The following is a 27,162-nucleotide window of genomic DNA, read 5'->3' as shown; positions in this document are numbered from 1 at the left end:
CTGAACAAATTCAGTTTGTCCTTCTTCACAGTACAGATCAGTGTCCCAGTTCTAGTTCTGAGCTGTTCCACCTGACAACAGGTTGTGTTTCCATTTCTGTGGAGACAGGTGAGTATCAGTGTCCAGGACAGCTTCTGTTTCACAGTGTGGACACAAACAAATGAAACTTCATCCTCAGTTCTGAGCTGCGTGCTGCCGAAAGGCAACCAGTGGGTTCAACTGGTGGAGAGAAAAATGCTCAGAAGTAGAGTTTGTAATTTAAACTGTACGGATAGAAAAATCATAATTAAGGATCTGAAACCAGCTACCAAAAACGGTCACAAAAAGAAAGACATACGCCATGTGATCTTCTAAAAGACCCAAAAGTGTGTTCTCAGTCTGATGTAAATCCTATTAATGGATTCATGAAATACACCGTGATTACTTTAAAGGAATTACAAACAGTTGAGTCCTGCTGATCCATTATAAAAACAACCAAACTATAAGACGTCTAATCAGAGCGACCCCTGTAGCAGCCCGGTTGTTGTGACACTGTTAGACCACTTCAAAGAAACTGCCAGGCTTTGCGGTCTGACAGGAAGTTGTTCTGCAGATTGAGTCTCAGAGCTGCTGTCATCTCCTTCGGTTTTAGTGGTCAGCAGCGCTCGGTGGGAGGCGGCTAAGGATCGGCTGCTGAGTCTCCGACAGACCGACTGATTAGACTGTAATCCTTTCTGAGCAGTCCACATGCTTCAGATAATGACCAGAGAACAGACAGGCAGACAGGAAGGAAGGAAGCTGCGGGAGTAGCCAAGAACAAGACTGGTCCCTAATCCGAATCTGGGATGCGAGTGAAGATGCAGCAATGCTTCCATTTTCATGTTTGGAATAATAGCAGGATGTTAATTTGTTTAAATTATTTCCTTCAAATGTCAAGATGTACCCAATTTGTTTGCTTCAAAATGTTAAAATTGCCTACAAGTGAGCTGAAAAATAACAAAATAACACTTTTAGCTTTAAACTCAGCAGCTTCACCTAAGAAGCTGCTGAGTTTCACCTAAGAAGCTGCTGAGGAAAAACAAGTTAAATCTATTTAGATGCACCGTTCCTGCCGTTTCAGTGAGCTAACTGTGTTTTGAAACAAACGAAGCTACATGAGTGTAATAAGAGGCTAATAACTCAGATCATGAAGCGACTCCTGGCTCGTCCAGCTCTTAACATGACTTTAGGAAGAGCAGAACAGAAACAAAGTAGGTATGTTCTGTGCAATATGCACAATGTCTTTAAAAGCATAAATAAAAGGTATCTGTAGTTATAGTTTGTTTTGGTCTGACACTTTCTTTTGTACTTGCTTAAAAAATAGATAAATCACTTATGTCAAACAGCCTGCTAACTCTGTTTTAGCTGACACAAATTTTAAATTAAAAATTTTAATTTATTCTCACTACTTATGATTAAATTGAAATCTCAGCCTTCATTTTAAATACTATTTTTTAAATATATATATATATATATATATGAAAAATTTGTACTCTAAAATCTGTGCTGATGCTGATTTTAAACAGAGCGCTAACATGTATACTTTATTCTGTCAGTCCTCTTTTTATGTTCATCTGTGCATCTGTGTGTTTAAATTTGAATTTATTTACAGGTCAAACTCTTGAAAGGGAAAAGTAAACTAGCTAAAATAAAGTGGAAAATATTAACCTTAAAAAAACAACTACCACTTCTAATGGACTCTGGTGGACTTCTCACACAAAACACTTTATGGAGAGAAGCAGCCAAAATACTGATTTATAGTCAGACAAAGCAAATCTCAATGCAGCAGAAACATTTTCAGACATTCAGACGGGACAGGAACACCTTTAGCTGCAGTCAAGATTAATGCTTCTGAAAGGTGGTTTTGGGCACTTCAAAGTTTGATTGTTATTAGCGAATAAAAGTCTGTCATGCAACTACAAAACAAAACCTACGGTGTAAATTTCAGCTCATCTGCAGGAAGTTCCCAGGGGTCTTTATTAGCCTAAACAAATTGCTCAAACCTAGACTCTAATATTAAACCTGGCCTTTCAAATAGTTGTGTAGAAAAACAAAAAGACTGAGCAGAAACATTCTGGCACAGCATCCATGTTTAGTCTAGGATTTGGTGTCCCAAGAGTTCACACAGGGATGTAACTTTGTTCCTGCTGAAGTGTTTTGGTGTCTGGGAGATTCAAACTATAGAAGGAAGCCTGTGTGTACGCATTTACTAATCCATTTGTCTACAGTCTGTGGGCTGCATGCAGCTGATGATTGTTTTTGTTACTGAATAATCTGTTGATTATCCATGATCTGTGAAGTTGCAATTTCCACAGCTCGAGAAAAACAAGTTGAAAGAGAGGCAGACTAAAGTGCAGTTTAACAAGGCCAGAGGTTCAAAGCAAACAGGAAATGAGGAGGAAAAAAAAGGGTCGGACTGTGTAAGGTGAACTGAGGTCAGAAGTGTGAGGATGAACAGAGAGTCTTTATGCAGCCTGCCGTCAGTCCACAGCAGCTCATCAGACAGTCCAAATGCACACTTCCTGTTCCTGCTTTTATCTCAGTCAGGTGCGGATCAGCGTGACGCCTAAAGAATCCCACTTTTCCTAAACAACCTAAACTGAAACCTGCCTACCAACGGGTGACGTAAAGCCTCCTGCTGCTGCTTTTATTTACCAGAAACCTACGCAGGCAGAGAAAGCGAAAGAAAAATCTCCTTGTGTTGTACCTGTGAGGTTAAACGGGACGTTGGGATGAAAAAGGAACTGACATCTAAAACTACTCTTAACCATTTCAGTTGTTTCTTTCATGAAGCCACGAAAGCATGAAAGAACAGCCTTCTGTTTGCAGCTGTGAGAAGCAGATCCACAGGAAAGTTTCCATCAAGGCGAAGTGGATGAGGGTGTAAAACTCTCACGCTCACATGGCTGTCCACAGACAAACAGAGACAAGAGACAGTTTTAACATGGCGGGGTGACAACAACAGATTACATCCCCAAACTTAGATTGTAATGAAGCTACAAGTACTCAGCTGAAACAGACTAAAATATACCAAATATAGTTTTTAACTTGTATATAGTTTCAAGCTATTTTGGATGTGTTTAACAGGTTTTAACTAGCATCAATCTGCAGATTATTTCCATTTTCACTAAACTGAAACCATAAGGTGATATTTCTTCCCACATCAGGGTGTTTAAGCTCCAAGTCACTTTCTGACGTTAACGCTTTAAAGGAACAGTTTGAAATTAGGTTCAGTGGAAAGGTCATAAACAATGAATATCTTACTTGTAGATAAATCTCTGAATGCCCTCAGTTTGAAGAAAGTTTAATTCTGACTGGGTTGACGAGCTAAAAGCTAATACGAACAAGGACTAAACAGAAAGTTATTTTCAAATACTCAAAAAGTAGTTAAAAAGGTACAAACAAAGATTAAATGGGACTACCATTTTAATGAGAGGCAGGATTTTTTTTGTTAATGTTTATGTTTTTTTCCCCATGGACACCCAGTAGTAACACGCTGCTTACAGGTCCCCCATCTGTTTCTGCCAACGCAGTTTTATTTTGAAAAGTTAACAAAGAACTGAACCGACATGACCTCCGGGACGCAGCAGAGCCATTACCTGGACTTATCATTTTCTAAATGAGGCAGCTTCTGTGTCACTGAGTAAAGTGTATGGGTGGAGATTGGTGGTACAGGGCCTAAATATTTGAAAAACATTTGACTACTGACCAACAAATCTCAAGAGTATTTCTGCTTGAATTGCCACCCCTCAGTCAAGACCAAAATGGATTGCTACCATCTCAACACAACTCCAATCCAACAATTTTTATACTGGTTGATGTGAACACTATTTTATAAATCATTACACCCCCCTCGTAACGCTCCTCATTACAAGGTTTTTTAAATAGACGAGAGAGAAAGAACCCTACTTTTAAAAGTCTCAATTGTCCCAATAACCCACTGGTGGCCTTTGGGTCAACTTGTGACCTGAAGTTACAAGAGCTTCTCTATCTCTCTTTCGAAGGCTTCAGGAGGGTTAAACAAAGGTCCTCACCATAACTTGCTTATGTTGTTATCACTGCAGACAGTAAATATTTCTTGAGCAAATCTAATTGTCTGCACAGTAAGACTTAAAAGCATACAACTTGGGTGTTTTTGTTCATTAATTGTTAACCAACAGACTGAAACAAATTGAGCTTGCTTTCATGCGGGACAAAGAGCAGAACGACCTCGCGACTAAAACGTTGGGCTGAGAGGGTTTCTTTTTTCTGCTGAATGACTCAAAACAGTTGAGCAGTCATTTACTTAGAAATGAAAGACTTGGATGATTAACATCAGGCTTAAACTCACCTCACATTTTTCCATATGAAGATGTTGGGGTGTTTTTTTTATTATTATTAATTTCCTGATGCACGTGGACATGCGAGTTCAGTTACATATATATATATATATATATATATATATATATATATATATATATACATACATACATACACACACCTTCACACAGAGAGGGAGATTCTCAAGTCTACAAAGAAACCTACTGATGTGATTCTTCCGCTTACTGAATGACCGTTATGCACTTTTTGCAATCAAGTCTACGTTTTTCCACCCTCTGTAGAGAGTTTACATGTTTTTATCTTGCACAGAGGGCTAAAACTTCCCCTGCCAGTGTAAAAAAAAATGAACAGGGTGGGGATGAAGTTGAGCTCCAGAAGAACTTATACTAAACTTTAACCCTTAGAGAAGCAACACCAACCAGTGTTTTAAGAGGTTGAATCATGCAACTAGTTGCTCTGCAGGCTTACATCACACAACACTCCCTGCTGTTTTGCAATCGCAAAACATTCATTTGCGTGTGCCATTTCAAGCAAACGTTCAGTGAATGTCAGAGCTGAAACTGTCAAAATGCTTCAGCTTTTATTTTAGAAGTCACAAACGTGTAACAGCAGCTCACGAGCATGTGATTCTTTAAATTTTAAAACTTTAAACTCTAAAAAAAAGAAGAAAAAAAAAGAAGAAGCGCTTCTGGGTAACATTTCCAGGACTCCTACAGCTTTGTTATGCATGTTCACCAGAGGAGCTGATAAAAGTCAAGAGGCTCACATGCCTTTCATCAGCTTTAAGGACAAACTCTCCCATTCTGAACAGTCAGGATGTCAAGTATTTGCTGAGAGGTCCTGCAGATTAGATAAAGTTCCCAAACACAGCCGAAATGGGCCAGAGTTGATGGGTGCTGCTGGTGACGCACTTTACAGAGAAAGCCTCAAGAGTTGGCCTGAAACACCGGAAATGCCCCAACCAAAAAGAAGGAAATGATTAGCTGAGACTGTTAAAAACCTTCTGATCTTTACATAAACTCAGTACACATTTTCTACTTTGGACCCAGGGGGGTTGTTTTATCAATAAATGTTGTCTTTTAAAGTTTTACAAGTGTGTGTGTGTGTGTGTGTGTGTGGGGGNTTGACTTACAATCTGAAAATATCGCGATATTTAATGATATCACTAACCCTAATGACTACTGCGTGTTAAACTCACAAGTCTGTTTGTTTCGTGGCTTTAATTCGTGTTTAGGTCAAAAAGAAAAGTTCATCATGTTAGAAAACAGCCCCGAACAATAAAAACTAATTAAAACAAAAAGGCTTTTCTCAGTCCGTGTCATTTACCTGAGGTCATTGTTCGACTTTTGTTTAACAAAAGCGATGAAAAAAATTGAAAAAAAAAGTACGGCTTTTAAATTAAAGTGTACCTGAGAGAGCATAAAACAAAGACAAACTCGAGTAACAAGTGAACCAGCAGCACAAAATACAGAACACGAACGAGGAAAACGACATTTAAAACTAACTTAAAAACATGCAAAAATTCTTAAGATGGTAAAGTAGGCAATAGTAAAAGCTTTTGGGCTAACAGAATTAGGTTTTTCGTCATCAACAGTTTTTTCTTCTTCTTCGACCCGAGGTAAGAGCTCGGCTCACGTTAAGCTCAGAGAGCCATTTTCTGCTCACCTTGTCCTCCTCGGGGATCAGAGTTTCAGCATCTTTCTTCGCGTCTTTCTGGGCCAAAGCCGTGTTAAACGACACTTTAACCATCCTGGAACAAACGCTGACCGACTCTCACCGGACAAAAAGCAAATCTAAGTATCGAATAAACCAAAAGAAGTTGCTCCGACCCGAGTATACGCACTCAGACGTCCCTGCGGCCAATTTCAAAGTCTGGACTGTTGTGACAACAAACGTTCAGGAAAGCTGAGCAGACTACGACTGCGCAACTTCCGTTTCTGTCACAAAATAAAAGCTCAAACTATTTCATTTGTTTTTTGTTTTTTGTTTTCACGGGAGATGGAAAATAGTTCAGACATTATAAGAGATGTAAAACTACTGCGATACTTAAATGAGAGACTTAGTTGTATTTTTTGTAAAACAGATTTGTGCGGCTGTCAGAGGTCAACATTCTCCTTTCTGCAACAGTGTCTTCACAGGTCTGCCAAAAAAATAAATCAGACAGCTGCAGCTGATCCAAAATGCTGCTGCTCATGTTCTCACTAAGACCAGAAAAATAGAGCACATCTCCCCGGTTTTAAAGTCCCTACACTGGCTCCCTGTAGTGCAGAGAATAGACTTTAAAATACTTCTATTAGTTTATAAATCACTGAACGGTCTAGCACCACAATATATTAAAGACTTACTATCGTCATATCAACCCTCCAGAACACTCAGGTCTTCTGGTTCTGGTCTACTTTGTATCCCCAGAACCAGAACCAAACATGGAGAAGCAGCTTTCAGCTTCTATGCACCATCAATCTGGAACAAACTCCCGGAAAACTGCAAAACAGCCAAAACACTAAATTCCTTTAAATCAAGGCTGAAAACTCACCTGTTTAGAGCTGCCTTTGATCCACAAACAAATTCAGGTGTAAAGCTGCTCTGAACAAAATATCTTATTACATATTGACCATCTCCTTATGATTATCAAATGTGTCTGCTCGATGGTTTTTATGATTTTTTTTTTTGATGATTGTAATGATGTTTTTTAATGATTGTAATGTAATTCTACTGATGTTTATGTTATGTAAAGCACTTTGAATGCCTTGCAGCTGAAATGTGCTATACAAATACATTTTTACTTACTTACTTACTTCTGTTTAACATCACGCTTTGATTCATTAAAACTATGAGTGATTTCTCTGCAATACGACAGGACACTATGACTCAGCTTAACTTTCACTATTGGGTTGCTGCGACACTAATTCCTGTTGTACTCCCACAATATGGGCTCATGTTTCATCAACATTTCTTATCTGTATAGCTAGCATGTCCCAACACAACATTTATTTAATTAGCTCTATCAAAACTGGTTCTAGTTTCCAGAAAAACTGGGAAATTTCCCTAAACAGATCCTTAAATTCACAATTCACAGCAGACACATGCATTCACTTACCTTATTCATTGTATTTTGGAAAACAAAACAAACAAGATGGCAGAAATTCTCTCTTGTACGTTTCACAACATACTCAAAAAAACAACATAAAACATAATGAATATTACATTGTCACCGTTAATGTACCTGTGTCTGTTTGGTTTTATTTAAAAACATTACTGCAGGTGGCACAAATGAGTTCTTATAAATATTCTTCCTGCCAGTGGGACTCTGTAGAACCTGTTTGATAGAAACATCTGAAAAAAGTTGTGTAGTGGAGGTGAGGGGTCCTCTGTGATCAGGGTGGCTTTCTTGATCACTGAGCTGCTGTAGACATCTGACAGGGGGCAATGAGGTATGCCTGTTTTTGCACTTTGATTATTTAATTATTCTATGTAGTTTTCCTTTGTTTTACATTAATGACATTAAATCAGGAGGACATATTTAAAGTTAAAATAGACTCAATCAGGGATTTGTATATTCAGATCTGTGTGCTCCAGCAGGCAGAGACGTTGTTGGGCCTTTTTGTAAACTGAGTCAACGTGCTGTGAGAAAGATCTACAGTATCTCTGTTCCAAGGTACTTGAAAGAGTCCACCTGCTCCACCTGCTGGCCCTGGATGATCAGTGGCTGGAACAAAGGCTCCACCCACGCAGCGCAGTTCCTTTGTTTTTGAAATGTTCAGCTCCAGCGAGTTGTAAGAGAATGTCAGAAGAAGACTGTTGTCTGTCTTCTGGTAGCGGGACAGAGTATCAGATCCGGTTAGGTGTGCCACCAGGGCCATATCATCTGCATTTTTTTAAAAAGAGTCATTCCTTCACTGTTGCATGAAATGGGATTTGTATAAATAGAAAAGAGAATAAAAAATAAACACATCATTGGGGGAGTCCTGCATTTAAGACCAATTTGTTAGATTTAAAAACACTTGTTGCAGACTGTCCAATAAAAAGAACTGAATCAACAAAATCAAACTTGAACCTGAACCTGAATATATTGCAGCAAGTTATTAATATTAACAGTATTAAAATCAGAAGAAAAATTCATGAACAGAAGACAGAGCCCAGATTTCTTGCAACTATATCTTAAAGTGAAAGTCCTTTGGGTCTTTAGCACAAGTCTTCCTAGGGACTGGAATGATGTGGGATGTGGGACCCTTTAAATTCAGCACCTTTTGGCAGCACACACTTAATGAAAGACCTAGAATTACCTGAAGGAATGCATATCGCCTGCCACCTTTCACAAAATCATTTATGAAATCATCTTATGTTCAGAAAGGACAGAGTTATAGCCATTTTGGTCACACTTTGTAACTTTGTTATTATGCGCAGTCCCATGAGATGTATAGCTTTCAGAGTATGAGTTTAGGATGACTCTCTAGCACATCAAATTTTAGCTCAGTGAAACCGTCTGAGTTATAGCCATGCTCTTGTGTTTCCTAAAGTCAGTTGCATGTGGCGCACACAGACACAATCAAAAACATTATCACTAATCTCCTGTGGTGGCAGGTGATAAATATGTTGGTAAAAACAGGACAGAAAAGTTTATTGATAACTCAAGTGATGTTGTTCTTGAGGAGTGTACAATTAGCAGGTTGAGTTGTTACAGGTGAGGGTGTTAGAAATAATATAAAACGAGCATTTCCTCAAAGATGTACTCTTTCCAAACAAAGAGTGATAATTAAAAAAAACACCAAAATATTTTCTTTTATATTTGTGTTTGTTAAAAAATGATTCAGATTCATGGTTTCATTTTAGAAAAAGTCCCAAAATTTAAAAAAAGAGTTGGGATGAAATAAATATTTATATTGTGTTTTAAATATTTAAATTTCTGATGGATGCTTTTAAATGGATTAAGGTAAAAAAAGAAAAAAAAAGAAAGCCTGTGCTTACTAAAGACCAGAAGGTTTTTTTAGCTGTAGTGTAAAATTGAATAATTTATTTATTTGTATTTATTTATTTATTTATTTATTTCGAATAGACACTAAAAAACAATCAAAAAAAAAAGAAAAGAAATGAAATACAATGAAACAAACTTAAGAAATAAAATGTATAACAAAATTATTCTGTCCATGTGACATGCAAATTTGTTTTTTTTTTTAATATTCTGTTCGAAAAAGAGCAGGTAGAAGATACATCTTATAATGTCCTGCCCTTTTCCTACTTGTCAATTTATTATCAATTAACTTTCATAACATCAAAACGAAGACAAATCGTTTCCATTTTACATGATATTCAACTATGTACAATTATTTTAAATACTATTTATATCATCAATTGCATTATAGACTATTAAACAGTCATCTCATATATCATATTTTGAAATAAGCTCTTCTTTAATCCGTTTTTTAAATTGGTTTACATTTGTAATTTTTTTAAACTCATCATTCAATCCATTCCAGACATTTACTCCACACACAGACAAACAAAAACTCTTCTTGGTTGTTCTAATATGTTGTTTTTTAAAATATCCCTCACCTCTTAAATTATAACCACCCTCTCTGTCACTAAACATTTTCTGTATATTGTGTGGAAGTTTTTGATTTCGGACCTTAAACATAAATTGTGAAGTTTTAAATATTACCAGGTCCCAGAATTTCAGTATATTTGATTTGATAAATAACTGGTTTGTATGTTCCCAATATCCCACTTTATGTAGTATACGGATTGATTTTTTTTGTAAGACATATAATGGCTGTAAATTTGTTTTGTATGTATTCCCCCAAACTTCCACAATTTAAAATTTAATTAATTTAGAAATAATATAAAACGATAATTTAAAAGTTAATTAAACTGCAGTATTATTGTAATTTTTAAGAACAGCGCCAAAAAATAGCAGTAATTGATTGAGATAAATCAGATAAAACAATAACCTCAACAAACTGGCGCAGAAATGATAAAAAGTTCGACATTAGTCTGTGTAGGAACTCTGTGTCACTTCTAGATGGCGCGACCTCAGCGGCAGGAAGGAGAAAAAAATTAACGTAACATCCGGTCTGATAGTGTCGTACAGAAACATGGCGGCAGTAGCAGATAAATCAACGAAAGAGCGGCTGGTGTCTGTGGTGGACGATTTGGAGGTTTTATCCCGGTAAAATGAAAGCTGTTTAGTTGTTTTGTGTCGCGCTTTTACATTTTTATTGTTTTTAACTTTGATGCGGTGTTTCTGTTGAGGGGTGTATTCTTTCCTTAAACAGCCGAGTCAAAACAACAGTTTTTCTCAGAGAAAATAAACGTATCAAAGCTCTTAAGTTTACTTTAACTGATTTAAACCTTGGGGTGATAAATGAGCCACACAAACTTCTTAGTTTTTTCTGCCTATGTTTTTAGTTTTCTCCGTTCTTCATCATGTGTTCATCATTTCAGGGAGCTGATAGAGATGTTGGCTCTATCCAGAGCTCAGAAACTGCCTCAGCCTGGAGAGGACACACAGGTAACAAGTCTTTATGGCTTCCAGGCTTGTTGGTCTTTGTAGTGTTTCAAAACAACAGCTTTATTTAATTAGTCTAATTGGTGTTTCTCTCATTTATTCATGTATGCATTTAGATATGATGAGTGTTTTTTTTTAAATTGTTAATAACTTTTAAACTTTTTAGATCCTGGAGCTGCTCGTGCAGAGGGACAAGGAGTTCCAGGAGCTGATGGGGGTGGCCCAGCAGCAGGGGAAGGTTCACCAGGAGATGCAGCTGCTGGAGAAGGAGGTGGAGAAGAGAGACAGCGATATCCAGCAGCTCCAGAAACAGCTGAAGGAGGCCGAGCACATTCTGGTAGGATGAAGCTGCTTTCAGAAATTTCCTCTCACTTCCTTAATTTTAATGGAAGTTTCCCAAACACTACTGATGAATGGTTTCTGTGTAGTTGGGTTGTTGTCCCTCCACACAAGCAACAGGAGGTGGTCAGGATTGTTTTCTTTGATGAAAATACTGTGAAGTTAATATGTGAGTAAAGATGACAGTGGCAGTTGCACTTTTGACAAGCTTAGTTATGTAAAAGACACTGTTCATAACTGATTTCAGGGGTGTTGAGTTTTTCTCTTTACTGGTCATTGGAAGTTCAGCATTGGTGAACAATATAAAACTTATTAGTTTAAAGATCCTGTACACCATTATCAACAGAACTGGAAGAAAGCAGCATCTAAGTCAAGTTTGCTTGTGGGTATTTGACTACAAAACAAGAAAAGATCATAAATTTTAAATGAAGAAGCAACTGGAAATTCTGAAAATCCCAACTCCACCAGTTAGCTGTTTTTAACACAAGACAAAACAATTATTAAAGCATACTTTTATTACTTTAATTCTTCCAAGTTAATTTTTTAAGCCTGGTGTTTTTTTGCATAAACATTATTTTTGTTACAACATATTTGTCATTGTTTTTATGAGTGATTAAACTGACTGCAGATGCAGCTTCTTTTGTTATGTACCAACTCCAGGATTGAGCTGGCAAAAATCCTTTTAGTGACTAAATGCAAAGACATTATTCTTCTTTAGCTGCTGTGTTGATAAGTGCTGAAACCTGATTGTATGTCTTACAGATGACTTTGGGTAAATTTGTTTTATCTGTCCTTTGTAATTTTCTTTTTAAGGCCACTGCTGTTTACCAGGCAAAAGAGAAGCTTAAAACCATTGAAAAAGCCAGGAAAGGTGAGCAGCACAGCGTGACCCATTCTGACGAGCATTAGGTGCAATAACAGTGGGGTTTTGTATTTAGTTGATTTTTCATAAAGTCAAGTTGGTTTCTTTGTTTTTGCAGGCAGTATCTCGTCAGAGGAAATCATCAAATATGCTCACAGAATCAGTGCCAGTAACGCCGTGTGTGCTCCGCTCAACTGGGTACCAGGTATGGACCCGAGTCACTGCCGCAGCTGTACTGGAGGGCAGGTTTTACTTCACTAACTGTTCAAACTAATGTTGATCTCAGGCGATCCACGCAGACCTTATCCCACCGACCTGGAAATGCGCAGTGGGATGCTTGGTCACATGGCCAACTTACCGTCCAATGGTGTGAACGGACATCTGCCAGGTGATGCTCTGGCTGCAGGAAGGTTACCAGGTAAGAAACAGGAAGCCAAACGTTTTATGTACCATCAGATTGTGTTCACATGAATGAATGTTAAAGTATACTGTTTGTTCAGGTTTGTAAAAACACTAAAACTGACTTTGTTTTTTTATTATTCATGCTGACACTTCAGATTTTATATTGGTGTTTAAATAAATTTGAATACTCTGTTCAGGTAGTTCCTGAAAATACTTTTATTTTGGATAAATGTACCAAGTGTGTACATTTGTAAAAGTTTAATTTTTAGGGTTATTGTAGGAATAGTTTTGCCTGATTATGGTTCTTTAAATGCACGTTGTTTTTTCTGCTAAGTGGTGGAAATAACAGTTTTCGAGGAATAGAAATGTCCAAAGACCCTCAACCACACAGAAAATTTCACCTTAAAGGAATCAGTAATCATGTATCAGACAGTAACCATCTTCTGTTCTGTCTCTGCAGACGTCCTGGCGCCTCACTACCCCTGGCAGTCCTCAGATGTCTCTGTGGGGATGCTGCCTCCTCACCATGGCAACGACTTTGCCCTGGAGCCACCAGGTCACAACAAGGAGAACGAGGACGATGTGGAGGCCATGTCCACCGATTCATCCAGCAGCAGCAGTGACTCAGACTGAAAGACAAGAACTTACTGTACCTCTGTGTGTGTCTGTCTGTCTGTCTGTCTGTCTGTCTGTCTGTCTGTCAGAGACTGTAACAGAAGTCACCACTGAGCAACATCTGAACACAGACTTTCTGTGGTCTGTTAAATTCTAACTTCAATGTCAGATTCATTCATGGGTCGGTCAACTTGTCAGGTCGTCTTTTTACTCAAGTTTGACGACTTTTTGAGCAAAATTTCCCCCTTCTGTTAAAGGTTTTGAGTTAACTTATTGTATCAAGATGATTTTTTTTACCTCTGTCAGTAAAGGAGGAGAATAATGTGTTTATGTAGGCATGTGTATCCAGGTTTTAGTTCTCAGTTATGAGATTTAAAGTAACAATCATCTTCAAATCGCTCTAAATCAGACAAAAACTACTGTCACCGCCAGCTACTGAGCTACTTTGATATTTCTAATCTCAGTCACTGACCCAACTTATTCCTCTGTTTGAAAGCTAGCATCCAAAGATGAACAACATGTAGAGAAGAACTACAGGCTGCTTGGCTGAATTGTAGAGGTCATACAACTGGAATTTAATGGCAATTGACTCGGTAATATATTTAGGTTTTACCAAGTGAAAGGAAAAAAGTGCAGGTTCCTTAAAGATAAACTTGACCTCTTAATGTTTGACGGCCCGTTTGTGATTCAGTGAGTTGCTTTTGTTGCGACTGGTTAGTCATCTGATGTGAGTGGTTATTTTGTGTAAATAAGCTTGTACATAATCAACTTTGTAAATAAATTTTTTTTTAATAGAAATCGTGTGTGTGAAATTTCTAGACCTGTCTGTAGTTCTGTTTACAACATTATGTAATCAATGTTGAGGTTCATATATATAATTTTAATTTAAAGACCAATATAGGGTAACTAGATTCAAATTTTTGTCAGATTATTAGGTGGCACAAAACTGAAAGACATTACTTACACTTTGACTTCTTTCGACTTGTTAAGAGAATTTGTTCTTGATTTCCTCTTTTATTTCTTGCTTAAATAGTGTATATGATTTTTGTGATATTGTTCTATCTTTTATGCTATTAAACTTACAAGTACAAACGCTTTATTCATTTAACATTACTTATAAAGTTTTAAAACGACAAGAACTGTAATAATTTAGGTTAAAGGTCAGAACAAGGGCCAGACAGTGCTGCCTTCAAGCTTCTTATTAAGGAGGGGTTTCTGAATACATCTGTATTGTGATTGGAGATAAAAGGAAACGAAAGCCATTCTAACTCTTCATGTAAAACTTAAAATAGCTTACTGAATTATTTTAATTTAAATAAATGAAAGGTCATCTTTTCCAGTCACGCTGTAGAATAGATTAAGGAAAACACTATTTGTCTGTTTGCTATAGTTTTTGATTCTCTGAGAAGGTCTAAATTAATTTTAAGAAATGGTTGTGAGCTATTCTTAAACTAATTATTTGGTAATGACATTTGTCTTTTGTGATCGTCACATTTTAGAAACATGAGAGTTTCTAATTTTAGCGTTTACGTCCTCGTACTAAAATTTCCCACAGCTTCTAAAGGTTACACGAGGGTAGCCGAATATGAGAGGATCGCTGCGCATGCGCATTCGTCATTCATCCGCTGGAGACATGGCGACGTCCCTGATCTGCGGCTGTTTGACGGCTAGCCTGAGAACTTCAGGGGCCAGAAACACTATCGGTTCTGCTACCAAGGTGAGTGTGACTCCACGTTAAAGCGAATACCTTTGACTTTTGTTGCAGGTGACCGTTACGGCGCCGCATCTGCCCTGATGAGTAAAATTATTCGAAAAGTTGAAGGGGTCAAATTTGACATTAGCACAACACCATTGAGTTTGTGTTGTTTTGGCTAACATGCTAACTAGCAGGGAGTTGAAGTTAGCACTGCCGGTGTCGGCGCCGTAGCAGCAACTGCGCGGATCCCTCTCAGGGTGACTTCAGGCTCATTTTAGGTTGTCGCAGAGGAGTTTGAGCTCTTTAGGACGACAGGGGTTGCTGTATTCGTGCAGTGAAGCTCAGTGACCCACCGGCCTCAGCTGCTGTCCCTTAGCGGCTCTGAGATGTCCTGCTTAAGTCCGTTTTTGGAAAGTTTTCTGGACAAATACAGGTTGTCAAACACGACAGAGACACGGTCCCTCTCTCAGAAAAGAACGAGATCCTGAATAGGTTAATTTATGAGCCAGGACAAGCGATCAGCTGCTCCAAGGGCCTTGAAAACTACACCCTGAAGAAATTTAAAAGGTCATTTAAATGTTTTCTTTCTGAGAGTTAAATATAAGATATCATAAGATAAATAGGATGTTTCTTTATAAAAGTGGTGTATAATAAAATTAGTAATGAGCTCTAAAGGACATTAATGTGACATTTTTACCAGTGGTATCAGCTGTTTGTTTTGTGTTGCTCTGGTTGGTTTAACTTATTCAATATTCATTTAATCCTCAAGTTTTTATAAGAAAGCTTCACAAAGGGGTGGAAAACAGGTCAAAAGTTAAGAGTTTTGTTTCAGCTTCTTGAATGTCCCTCCTTCCCCCTCCCCACCCCTCACACACACTTGTTTGTGATGAACTCCTGCCTGTCTGGGGTTACATTCAGTGAGACAGGTCCGTGTCAGATCTCCAGGTGAACCAGAGTTGGCTCTGCACCTGGAGTGAGGCTTCATTCGTTATAGATCACGTGATTTCAGGGAGGCTGCAGCGAGCCTCGGAGCGGGGCTTCGTTTAAAATCAGGATTTGAAGCTTTGGTTCTACTAGCCCCATCATGAGGGATTCGCTCTTCTTTATACCATTTTGTGTTTGATGTTTAAACACAAAATGGTAAAACTTTCTGTAATAGATTCTGCTACAGAAAAGTTTGAGTTGAATTTCATTTTAAAAATATTCAAAAACAATTCTGTTTATAAGTTACCTGTGTGCATAAAGTCAATGTTTTCTAATTGGTCTCCTTTTATTCTTAAAACCAAATGATTTATTAAACATTTGCTTCCTCCATGTATTTAGTCAAAAACAACATTTCAAGCAAAATTCTTTCTATTCTCACCATTATTTTGAGTAATCAGTTCTCTTAGAGTCATTTCATTTTCTGTTCAGTTTAAAAAGGTTTTCTTGGTTCAAGAGCGAAAACAGCTGTTTTCGTGCTAAAAAAGGACCTTTAAACAGCTGATGTTTTTCACTAAAACACTAAAATTTTAGCTTTATCAAAATTAAAATATATATGTAACAATAAAAACTCATGAACATAACTGGTATTAAAAAAACAATACAAAATGAACCAGTTTTGTTTAAATCTGCACTTTAAGCTCTTTCACCACATGGTGTTTATCTTACAGCCTGACTTCTCCTGCAGATTGTGTTACATGTTTTTCTAATGAGGAAGTCTATTTCACATCCAGCTGACTGAGTTTGAGAAACGCTTTGTTTCACATCCTCAGTCAGCTTTCCAGTGTTTGTGTGTTATTCTGTTGATAGCAAAAACTTTTCCTCTTGGGTGGAGGGGAATGGTTTTTCAATGCTGGACTTTCCATTTTATTTTATTTGACTTTTTGAAATGGGGTTTTGAGAAGTACTTGAAAGCAGTCAGTTACCTTTTTCATGAAACATCTAAATTCATAGAGGCCTGAGATTACTTCTTTCTGTTTCAGTGTGATCTATAAAAGCACTGAGGGGGGGGGGTGTTAAAGTCAACCCGCTGCTGGTAATTTCCGAGATGCCAAGCGAGGTTGTGACAGAGCCAGAATGACAGATGAAAGACTAAGATGACATTGTGGCTTAGGGGTGAGATGTAGTGAGATCAGGAGGTCTGTGCAATCACCCAGCCGTGGGACTTAAAATGGCAGACATCCAACACACATTTTATGTGTAGCGCTTCACATGAACACCGCTGAGTTTACCCTTCATGTGTCTTTTGGTCCCATGATGCCAGCATCATTTATAAAAACTCACATTGTTGCAAGACGTGGCCGGTTTGACTCTTGATTTACGACAGTGCAAAAGGAATAAAGACAGGCTCGTCTTCGCAGGAAGAGTTTGTAAAGAGAAACCCCTTTCATTACTGACTTCTGAGAGGTCATCAGGGGTACATTCGATCCTGGGGAGTTCTGTACTAAATCTACATGTCACAGCTTCACACATTTTGGCAGCAGTGGCACCAGTCATGTTGCTTTTTGCAGGATTGGCACCATGCGTGGCACTGTCTCTACAGGCTTGCACAGAAAAAGATCAATCAAGTACATAATCAAACACAGAAAACATAAAAAAACATCAATCATGTATAATCTAAATGAAATATAGGATGATCTAAATAAAATCATGAAACTAAACATATCTAAACATGAGCTAAGACAGTCAAAATAGTAGCTAAAATAATCTAAATAAAATCCCAATAAAGTTAAAGCTGAACTAACAATTGGGAATCTAACAATCTCACAATATCTAAAATATGAGTTAAGATAAACTAAACTAAATGTACAGGAACCAAACTAAATGTAAAGGAAGTCTAAATAAGATAAAACATGACAATGCTAAACTAACGGTATAAAAAAACTTTCTAAGAGCACCAAAAGACCCGCTAAACAGCCAACATAAGAATTACTAACCAAAGTAGTGAAGGAGGGGAGGGAGGGAGTGTAGTGAGAAAGATGAGGCAGAGACAGTGGAAAATGAGTATGTGTGTGTAGAGATGTTGGAAAGAATGTGTGGTGTATCTTGTATATGTGTGTGAGTGTGTGTGTGTTTGCAGATAAGTCCATGAATCATGTCACAGAGGCCTTTGTCTTTGATAATGTGATGGAATGTTTGTCGGCCAGCCCAGAGCAGATCCACAGATGTCCTTAGGCAGGAGGGGGGCGGAGCATATTGTTTACATAAAATCCAGGGAGAAATTGAAGATAGCTGGCCAAGGCCATCGTCAGGGGAGCCAGATTCACAAACAATAACTGTTTTGGAAAAAAGCAGGCAAAACAGACAAGCAGGACCTACACCACAAGAAAGACAGAGTGCAGCGGGGTGGCTTGTGTTTCAGGCAAGCAAAATTGTGTATGCACAAAACTTAAATTTCCAAGAGATCTGAATGCTATCTGTATTCTGAAAAATGTCTTCAGATGAATTTGGATTCATATCATGGACTATGTTTGATGCAAAACTGACAGGGTGAACAGTATAGTGTGGCAACAAGTTTGCTATTCTCATGGCCTTGACATGAGCATAAATTGTCTTGGTTTCCACATAACAAATCCTAGCTGCAAAACAACAACAATAAAGTAACTTTTGTGTCATTTGATTTCTACAAATTAGCTGAAGACTTTACAATAATTATTTTCTCAACACTCATTTTACCTACACTATATGCTGAATTTTTGTTGTGTTCTCTGCTTTCTCTTCCAGGTTCTTGGTGGTTCCACAGGTCTGTTTGGGGGCCATGTGTCTCAGCAGCAGCCCCCCCACCTGCGGCAGCAGCAGAGGAACCTCTCCCTACATGAGTACATGAGCATCAGCCTGCTCAAAGAGGAGGGCATCTCTGTTCCAGTTGGCATGGTGGCCAGCTCCTCAGAGGAGGCTTACTCTGTGGCCAAGCAGATCGGTAAGAGACCCTGAGGCTGAACGAAGTGCCAGATGAGTTTTTGTGTTGTACAGTGTAGAAACACACAGTTCAAATACAGCTGCCTCCTGCCTCAGTGGTGTCAGCTGACTAAGAACATGGTGCAAGTTACATCTACTGCTGAACTCAGCACAAATTGAGTGGTATTGTTCTCTTGTTTTCTAACTTTTGAGGTGATACAGCTAGGCCTGTCACAATAACAAATTTTGCTGGACAATTAATTGTCTCTGAAATTATTGCGATAAATGATAATATCGTTTGGAGACCATTTTAAACTAATGTATTGATAATAACATAATAGTGTAAGTACATCCTCTCAAAGATTAATAAACTTTACTTTCAAAAGAACACTTAACACTGGAGCTGTAACACAAAATAAACAAAACAACCGAAAACAAAAACAAAATGGACTCTCAGCCTCAATTAACAAAAAATGCACTTGAATAAAAACTAAAAAAAAAAAAACCTGAAAAAAAAAATACATTCAACCAAAACAGTACGGATTATTAAGTCTGTAAACTATACTGCCCTTCAAAAAGTAATAATAATTAGTTTTATATAGAGAAGACGGACAAAACTGCTAGTTTTATAAACAAAAAGTGCAAACTAACAAAAGCACACGGCGACAGAAGCACAAATGCGACATACCGGCTCACAAAGGTTCAGCGGTTCGCCTCGGTCATTTGGTTTGAATTCGAAGTGTTTCTTGTTTTCCCCCCCAATATCAAACAGCGTTTCTTTAGCTTGCTAACTTCTCACGGGGGCTAACGCTGCAGGGGTACAAGACTAAGCGCCTCGGCTGGCTACCTGACGTGATAGGCCACACCCCCCCCTTACGCTAAGAGAAAGGGAGGGGTCAGTGAAGAGCACTGGAGCCGAGCCTCTTGTCATCCAGTGTCTTCAGGAGAAAGAGAGAGAGACACAAAGGAACGATAACGCAACGCAGATAAATGAAACTTATCGACCTCGTTTTTTTTATCATGCGATTAATTGATTTATCATTTATCCCGACAGGCCTAGATACAGCCAGTGTTGGGACGATTTCCTGTCAGATCAGGATGCCAGAAGTCTGTGTGAATAGAGTTAAATGAAATATAAACGAAGAAGCAGGATAAAATTGAAGAACACCCCCCCCAACACACACACACACACATACACTCACACACACAAATCCTCTCAATATAAAAGTAATAATTCATTTGGTTATTTTTTGCAGTTGCATCAGTTGTCCCCATCCTGGTCTCTTTTGTTTAGTCCCTGTCTGCTGATATGTAATGATGCAATGTCTGTGTGTGTGTGTGTGTGTGTGTTAGGCTCAAAGGACCTGGTGGTGAAAGCTCAGGTGCTGGCTGGAGGCAGAGGAAAGGGCACGTTTGAGGGTGGACTGAAGGGAGGAGTAAGAATTGTCTACTCGTAAGTAACCCACCCTCGAACATCAAATACAAACACAACAAAACTGCTGCTTGACACAGATATGTACTGTTTTGGTAGATGTACCTCAAGAGTTATAATCCTGAAGGTTTTGGTCTTGCTTTTTTCGATGATTTTTGTAGTTATGATGAAACAGAAGTCATTAATACCACAACAAACAACAAGGATATTTGTTCTGAGGACATTCTGAATGGGGAGATTTGCTATTATCCAAATAATTAGTCAGGGATTTCAAAGACACAAGTTGTGTAAAATTTGTCAAACATTTTTTCTTTCACATTGACAAACCAGTGCATTTTCAGCATCTGTTGAACTAGATTGTGAAACTGTAGAGCCATGAGTCAAACTCCCTCCAAAATAATAAGAATACTAGGCCTGTAACAGGACATGTATTGGTACCTAACCCTCATAGTACTGACGTCAGAGGGCAGGCAATCACCTTCCATCTAGAAGGGGCTACACGTTTTTTTTTTAAATCATTTTTTGCTAAAAGCTTCAACAGAAAAGAAGTAGAAGAAAAAACTATCTAAAGCACTCCCACCCCAAAGCAAAGCAAGAATGGCTGTTCAGGTGAAACACAGGATTGAAAACCTGCCTGAGACGTGGATTAATAAAAGCCAAATGAACCAAAAATCACATGTTTTAAATGCTTCTGTGGCAGCCATTTGTTTAGTTATTCCATACCGTGATATCAAGCATCATTCCCTCACTAGCCGCCACATACAGAGCAGTAACTCTCACTTTGCTAAGAGAGCTAGGTGTGACTGTTTCCCATTTTATTTATTTAGTGTTTTCACATTGGGACTTCTTTTTCAGTCATCTAGTGCAGAGGTCCCCAACCTCCGGGCCGTGGACCGGTACCGGTCCGTGGGTCATTTGGTACCGGGCCGCAGAGAAGGAATAATTAATTTACAGTATTTCTTTTTTTTTAAATTATTTTCAGAGTCTGAATGACATTTATTTTGAAAACTGACCAGATTCTTTCCACTACATCCGTCTATGACTCACTGTTGATGCGTGTTAAAACACTTATCGAGGTCATGTGTTACGTTACCACTAAAAACAAACCCACAAGCAGCAAAATGAGTAAAAAACAAACGCCTCTGGAAGCCCTAGATGGGATCGTCTCGTTACTGAGAAACAGGCTCAGGGCTCCCACTGATTCGGCGTTATGATGGCGTATTCTTTGTGCACTTTATATTTGTGGTATATCTGATTTTAAAGGACATGTTTAAACATCTTCATATTGACCAGAGAACATTAGGGGGAGGAGAGGCTGTTATTCATGCTGATAACGCAATACCAGGACGCAACTAACAAAGTTGCAAGGACACGTTGGATTTACATTTATTATCTTTTAAAAAATACCCCTGTTTTCATGCCGGTCTTTTAATTTTATCTTGTTGTATTTATCCACCACACCTTTAAAGGCCGGTCCGTGAAAATACTGTCTGATAATGAACCGGTCCGTGGAGCTAAAAAGGTTGGGGACCGCTGATCTAGTGTCTTTTTTGCAGGTCAAATCTAGGTCAAATCTGCTGGAACAAACACTCCTTGGTTTTGTTTTGTTTTTATTTTGTAATGTAAATCAAAGCGAGGCATAACTTTCAGATTTGGAGGTTATTAAACTTTGTTTGACACGTGGCATGTAGGACGCTGTTTATAGATTAAACTGAATAATTGGTACTCTACAATATGTTTATATTTTTATAATGAAGTTGCCAGCTGATAAATTCTACATTGCTGTACATGACTCTAGAGCCTCCTCCTTAGCAGCGGTGGTTTATTTTTCTCTCTTTGCTTCTGGGAGAAGTTTTGTCTGTTTAAAAATAAATTGCTGAGAAAAAAAACTTTTTTTTTCCTGCTGTATCAAACCCCTTTCCAAACTGTGACCCTCAAACCAATACAGTATATAATCTAAATAAGAGAAAAGGTGTTTTTTATTATTTTTTAATTTCAATTTTAAAAGTCTGTTTAGCCTCCATAATTATTTTTCCACCATCTCACTTCCAGACCAGAGGAGGCCCGAGACATTTCATCTCAGATGATTGGTAGAAAACTGTACACCAAACAGACCGGGGAGGCGGGGCGTATCTGCAACCAGGTGTTTATCTGTGAGCGCAGGTACCCACGCAGAGAGTACTACTTCGCCATCACTATGGAGAGGTCCTTTCAGGTGAACAAAGACACAACAGATACTTTGAGCAAGACAAAATGGCCTGAAAATGAAGATGGTAATTTCTGTTTCATTGTTTGTGTTTGAGAGAAAAAAATGGTTTTGTGAGGACAGGAAGCAGTTTGACAGTCAGTGTGTCTGACTGTAAGGAATGTGCCACAGAAATACGATTAATCTAAGGAGAAGAAAAGCTCTTGTCATAGTGAAAGTGAGTTATGATTACATGAAAAGCCCACATTAGTGTTGAAACACTCACTCTCTCTGATTAGAATGAGATCAGACAGAATAATTGTTTTCTTATTTCTTGTTTCTTTTGTTACTTTTTGTTCTCCTCATCTTTGAGTTCTCAGCTCTGACAGATTTCTGACCTGCTTCATTTTTGCTGTAAAGAAGCAGATTCTCTTTCTAAGGGTTGCTGAAATGGGAGATGACTCCAAATCATCTCAGACAGATCTAAATGATTATGCTTTTTTAAATCACAGACAAGCAGAAGAACAGGAAAAGTGTAGGAAACTCCCAGATTAACAAACAGCCAACAAAAGATGCAAAAACAATCAGATTCTGGAGGATAGAAATAATTAAATAGCCACTAAGCAAATTAAACTGCCTTCAAAATATATGAGTGAACCTGCATCTCCTTTATATGTACCTAATGAGTTTCACTTTGGTTTTTTTCTGTCTCTACTGCTTGATAAATGACTGAAAAAATCATTTATTAGTGCAGTAATACAATAAGATTGTCTAATTCACAATAATATGTAAAATTAGACAATAAGTGTTCAGCATCATCATAATTTGCATTTATTCAGTCTATTTAAGTATATTTACACCACTAGATGGCAGCACAGTTTTAAAAATAAAGATTTTTCTGTGCCGTTTTCTCCCCCCCCCCCCCACACGTTTAACATTTTTATCACAAGTTAGCAGGTGTTTCAGAGACTGTCACGTTAGATTTCCACCAGAAATCTGCTTGATTTAGATCAGCACCATGCAGCACGAGTTGAGTGCAAACACACTGGTTATTAAGTCTTCATGTAATTAACAGTTTTGATTTATTTATTTCTACATTTTGGGGAAATCTAAATCGTTTTGAATAAATTCACACACTCTTCTTTGCATAATTACCATTTAATCACTTAGTTTCCACAGGTGTGTTCAAAGCTGTGTGAGTTTTGGACAGAGTGTAGATTCTGTCAGAATTAGGGATATTTTACAAATGTGGAGAGGAAATGTGGGATCTGGGTTCAGCTTAAATGGACCTTTGATGTGAGCACAATCACTAAGTATTTTTTTTTTAATTAACATTTATTTAACCAGTCAAATCCCATTGAAATCACAGATCTTTTTCAAATGAGGCTCAGGCCTGAAAGCAGCCTAATATCCATGTTTTTAGCCTGTGGGAGGAAACCGGAGCACCCAAAGAAAACCCACATAAACATGAGGAGAACATATAAACTCCACACATAAAGACCCTGAGTCCAATCTGGGGTTTGAACCTGTTGCTGTGAGGCAATAGTGCTAACCACTAAGCTGTTGTGCTGTCAGATATCTTTATTTGTACATGTCAAAGATGTATATAAAATGTTAAAATATTTACTTTTATTTTGGTAAACGTCAGTGTCTCTGTAGAAGCAAAACTGTTATTTTAGCTGTAAAACAAGTTTAAATTTATAACTAAATGCCTGTATGACTGAAAAAGTTCTGTCAGTGAAGAAAATAGTGATTAATAATAAGTACATTTCACTATTTAAACATCAGCCCTGGACTTTTAGCCCATTATAACAAAGTAACACTTGTTCCAGCCTGAAGTGTTGATCACATTGCATCAGCATTTATGAACGACATATTTATTTTTTTATATATAGTAAGAAATTAGCCATTCACAGTAAAAGCAAAAAGAGTCTTAGAAATCAAAGCTTTTAAAAAACATTTTTTAAAAAAAAGAAAAACCTTCAAGACAATGAGCTAAGTGTATATTTTTAAATTTTAAATTATTGCAGGTTTTGACTTATGAAGCAATGAAAAATTCAGACTGTTTGAGGTGTATCTTTAATGCACCCTTAGTATTAGTTTCATAAAGTCTGCACTTAGAAAACAACACAAACTCTCAATCAGTCCATGGGATGTTTGAGCTTTTTGAGGTGATATTTACCTGTACAATAGTCTGAAAGCAGTTAGTTTACATGTGCAGCTCACAGCCTCTGTCAGGCTGACACTGTGCTGCAGAGGTGGAGGAAGAAACGCAGGCGCCAACTCCCCCAAAATACACAGTTTATCAAAGAAACACATTACCTTCTGCAACATTTAAGTGTCTTAATATAAATTCCTTGTTTAATTTTATATATTGTTGATGATAAAACAGTCAGTACCAGGAAAGCGGACATCTTTGACTAGCCATTAGCTTATCAGTCCTGTCACACCCTGCAAACTAAGGTCGTTTAAAGATATATCTACAACAGATGAGATTTTAATTGTTCATAACCACTCTACAGAACTTCAAAATGTATGAATGTATGCATTCAAATCAGCAGCAGTACTTTAAGTTGGAGCAGATTTTCCAGAGATTCAGCAGGTTTGAGTGCGTTTTTGACACCACTGTGCAGTGAGTAAGAATGTAAATGTGAAAAACAAAAATCATCTAAAAGCTTAATATGAAACAAGTTCTCGTTTTCCTTTTACTACACGGTGGTAGAATTCAGTCTGCTTCTCAGGAGGCAGAGTGGTCATCAACCAGCTGCCTCAAAGGGAAAGGTGAGAACCCCTTCAGGTGGGGGTTGTTGGAGAAACCCTCATCTCTGAAATGGGATTTGGGATTTTCAGATTCTCATCTTTTGATCTTAGGTCAAGAAGACTCATGGTAAAAGTGTTTAAAAGATGCAGCTGCATGTTCTTGACTCTAACACAGAGAGCCACGAGCTGTGAGCATGTGTTCCCCAATCAATGCGTTTCTGAGCTGAAGTGATTAGTCTATTGTAAGTCAGCTGAATGCCCTGAAATGAAATCACAAATGCGAGATTTGAATGTTTAATAAATATGAGCTGCAACTTTGCATCCAGAGAGTGATTTTCTTCCCCTTAACTTTGATACATAGGTAGAATGTGTTTTCCCTCTTCTTTCTGTCACACTGATCATTGTGAGGTTTCTCAAAAAACAACAGTGCGCCTTATAATCCTGAGCGCCTTTTATATATGTAAAAAGTCATAATGTTTTAGTACGACTTTGGTAAACTACAAAGCTGCACCGCTTGCAGCATTAAGGCTAAGTTGTAGTCGTGCAGGGCTCCGCGCTCTGCGAGGACCTGAGCGAGCACTGTAGGCGTTTATAATTGACTCTTACGTTGATGCAGTATTCTCTGAAAAGACAGGAGCCTGTTTTGTTTAGCTCAATGCGCCATATATATGACAGTGCGTCTTATAATCCAGTGCCCTTATAGTTCGGAAAATACGGTAGATCATTTACTTGTGATTTTAACTGTTTGCTGCTGTAATATGATATACTGGACTGGTGGGCTTTAATTATGCACCACATGTTTGAAAATCGCAAAAATATCCTCAACTTCTTTTTATCCAAAAAAAACAAGATTCAAGAAAACGGCTGAAATAGTTGTAGAAGTACAGTGCATAGGTCTGACTTTATTTTGGTTTTAACTAGGTGATGATTTTAGCCTTGGTCACTGTTTTTTCACACGTGGCGCATGAGCTCTCACTTTTTAACTAGCCCTTACTCCCACTTGTGTCCCACAGGGCCCAGTGCTGATTGGCAGCTCACAGGGGGGCGTGAACATCGAAGACGTGGCAGCAGAAAACCCAGATGCCATTGTGAAAGAGCCCATCGACATTGTGGAGGGTATTAAGAAGGAGCAGGCTGTCAAGGTACAATCAATAGCAGACATGAGTCACAAAACAGGCTGGAGATGTTCCGACTGTGTCAGGGCTTCAGGAAAAATCGAAGAGAAGGGCAGAAATTATCAATTTTTTTTCCCTTCTTTTTTTTTACATGTGGGAACAGTAATATCTAAAACACAAAGGACTTCAAAAGAAACTTATTTTTTCTTCTTCCTTAATCATTAAACTCAGCAAACTTCCTCACCTAAAAATATCATCAGTTTTATTCCAGTTTGACGGGTTTTTAAAAAATTTTTTTAAGAGCCGCCTTTAGCTCATGTGTCTAGTGTCATGTTTGACAGAATTCATATTTTATTGTTAATTTCCAGTCTTGTGGTTATTTAAAAACGCGTTTAGGTCAAATACTAACCCCTGAGGCCTGTTCTATGAAACAAGATTTGTGTCTTATTGAGGTAACTTCAGGTTCAGTTTGGGATTTTCATTGTCACAAAGCTGGTTTACTTCATTCCTGGTCATTTATACTGGAAACCTAACCTGCTCCAAAGCAAGTTAGGTTTCTAGATTGGAGATTGTCAGGACACAGCCTCTCAGCCAAGTAACAGAGAGGATGCTGAATCAGCACTCTGTATTGTTTTCTTGTTTTTTTATTTTTCCATATATTTTTGTTATTAACTATTACTGCATCCATTGTTCTATTTTTAACCATTCATATATCAAAACATTCAGCTGATGGAGATGGGTGCTATGATGTTTGATTTTTGTAATACTAAAGATGTTTTACTTTATTTACAAATATTTTTCTCGTAGAAGTACATTAAGATCTCTTTAATTTATTCATAACCTTGTTCTCTATGAAATTTGCTTAAGTCTTCTTGCTCTGTTTCTGTCTTCTACTGTTCTGCTACTTTTAACTTTTAACTAGCCTTTTGGTACTTTTAGCTAGTTTGCAACTTCAAGCTAACATTTGCTGTTTTTAGCTGCCCTTTACTACTAATAGCTCTTAGCTAGTGTTTTGCTACATTTAGCTAGCACTTAGC

The 27,162-nt window shown here is 37.9% G+C and overlaps 3 protein-coding genes across 4 annotated transcripts in view; 2 read left to right on the top strand and 1 right to left on the bottom strand.

Moving 5' to 3' along the window:
* itm2ba (integral membrane protein 2Ba) overlaps window positions 1–6,235 on the bottom strand; it is a 29,973-nt gene extending 23,738 nt beyond the window's left edge. For both annotated transcript variants that reach the window (XM_017437527.3, XM_037976032.1), the window contains exon 1: window positions 6,004–6,235. In XM_017437527.3, the coding sequence (XP_017293016.1) occupies window positions 6,004–6,087 (84 nt within the window). In that variant the 5' untranslated portion in view covers window positions 6,088–6,235. The remainder of the gene's footprint in view (window positions 1–6,003) is intronic.
* Window positions 6,236–10,366: 4,131 nt separating this feature from the next.
* med4 (mediator complex subunit 4) lies at window positions 10,367–13,856 on the top strand. The gene is made up of 7 exons (XM_017437523.3): window positions 10,367–10,501; window positions 10,777–10,843; window positions 11,007–11,177; window positions 11,993–12,050; window positions 12,160–12,246; window positions 12,328–12,459; window positions 12,904–13,856. The coding sequence occupies exons 1-7, from the start codon at window positions 10,428–10,430 to the stop codon at window positions 13,074–13,076; spliced, it is 762 nt and encodes a 253-aa protein (XP_017293012.1). The 5' UTR covers window positions 10,367–10,427; the 3' UTR covers window positions 13,077–13,856.
* An 813-nt stretch (window positions 13,857–14,669) lies between these two features.
* Window positions 14,670–27,162, top strand: part of sucla2 (succinate-CoA ligase ADP-forming subunit beta) — a 30,012-nt gene continuing 17,519 nt past the window's right edge. The window contains exons 1-5 of the mRNA XM_017437530.2: window positions 14,670–14,775; window positions 18,460–18,655; window positions 19,987–20,086; window positions 22,118–22,280; window positions 26,024–26,152. Of these exons, the coding sequence (XP_017293019.1) occupies window positions 14,692–14,775; window positions 18,460–18,655; window positions 19,987–20,086; window positions 22,118–22,280; window positions 26,024–26,152 (672 nt within the window). The 5' untranslated portion in view covers window positions 14,670–14,691. The remainder of the gene's footprint in view (window positions 14,776–18,459; window positions 18,656–19,986; window positions 20,087–22,117; window positions 22,281–26,023; window positions 26,153–27,162) is intronic.

Source organism: Kryptolebias marmoratus, linkage group LG6 (assembly GCF_001649575.2).
Source record: "Kryptolebias marmoratus isolate JLee-2015 linkage group LG6, ASM164957v2, whole genome shotgun sequence".
NCBI lineage: Eukaryota > Metazoa > Chordata > Actinopteri > Cyprinodontiformes > Rivulidae > Kryptolebias > Kryptolebias marmoratus.
The sequence above is the reverse complement of the archived record's forward strand: the minus strand, read 5'-3'. Positions and strand labels throughout refer to the sequence as shown.

Excerpts from the sequence above, each read along its gene's own strand:
- med4 (XM_017437523.3), top strand. The coding sequence starts at position 10,428 with ATGGCGGCAGTAGCAGATAAATCAACGAAAGAGCGGCTGGTGTCTGTG. Across the intron at positions 10,502-10,776 it reads GATTTGGAGGTTTTATCCCG|GGAGCTGATAGAGATGTTGG; the intron begins GTAAAATGAAAG and ends TCATCATTTCAG. Across the intron at positions 10,844-11,006 it reads AGCCTGGAGAGGACACACAG|ATCCTGGAGCTGCTCGTGCA; the intron begins GTAACAAGTCTT and ends TAAACTTTTTAG.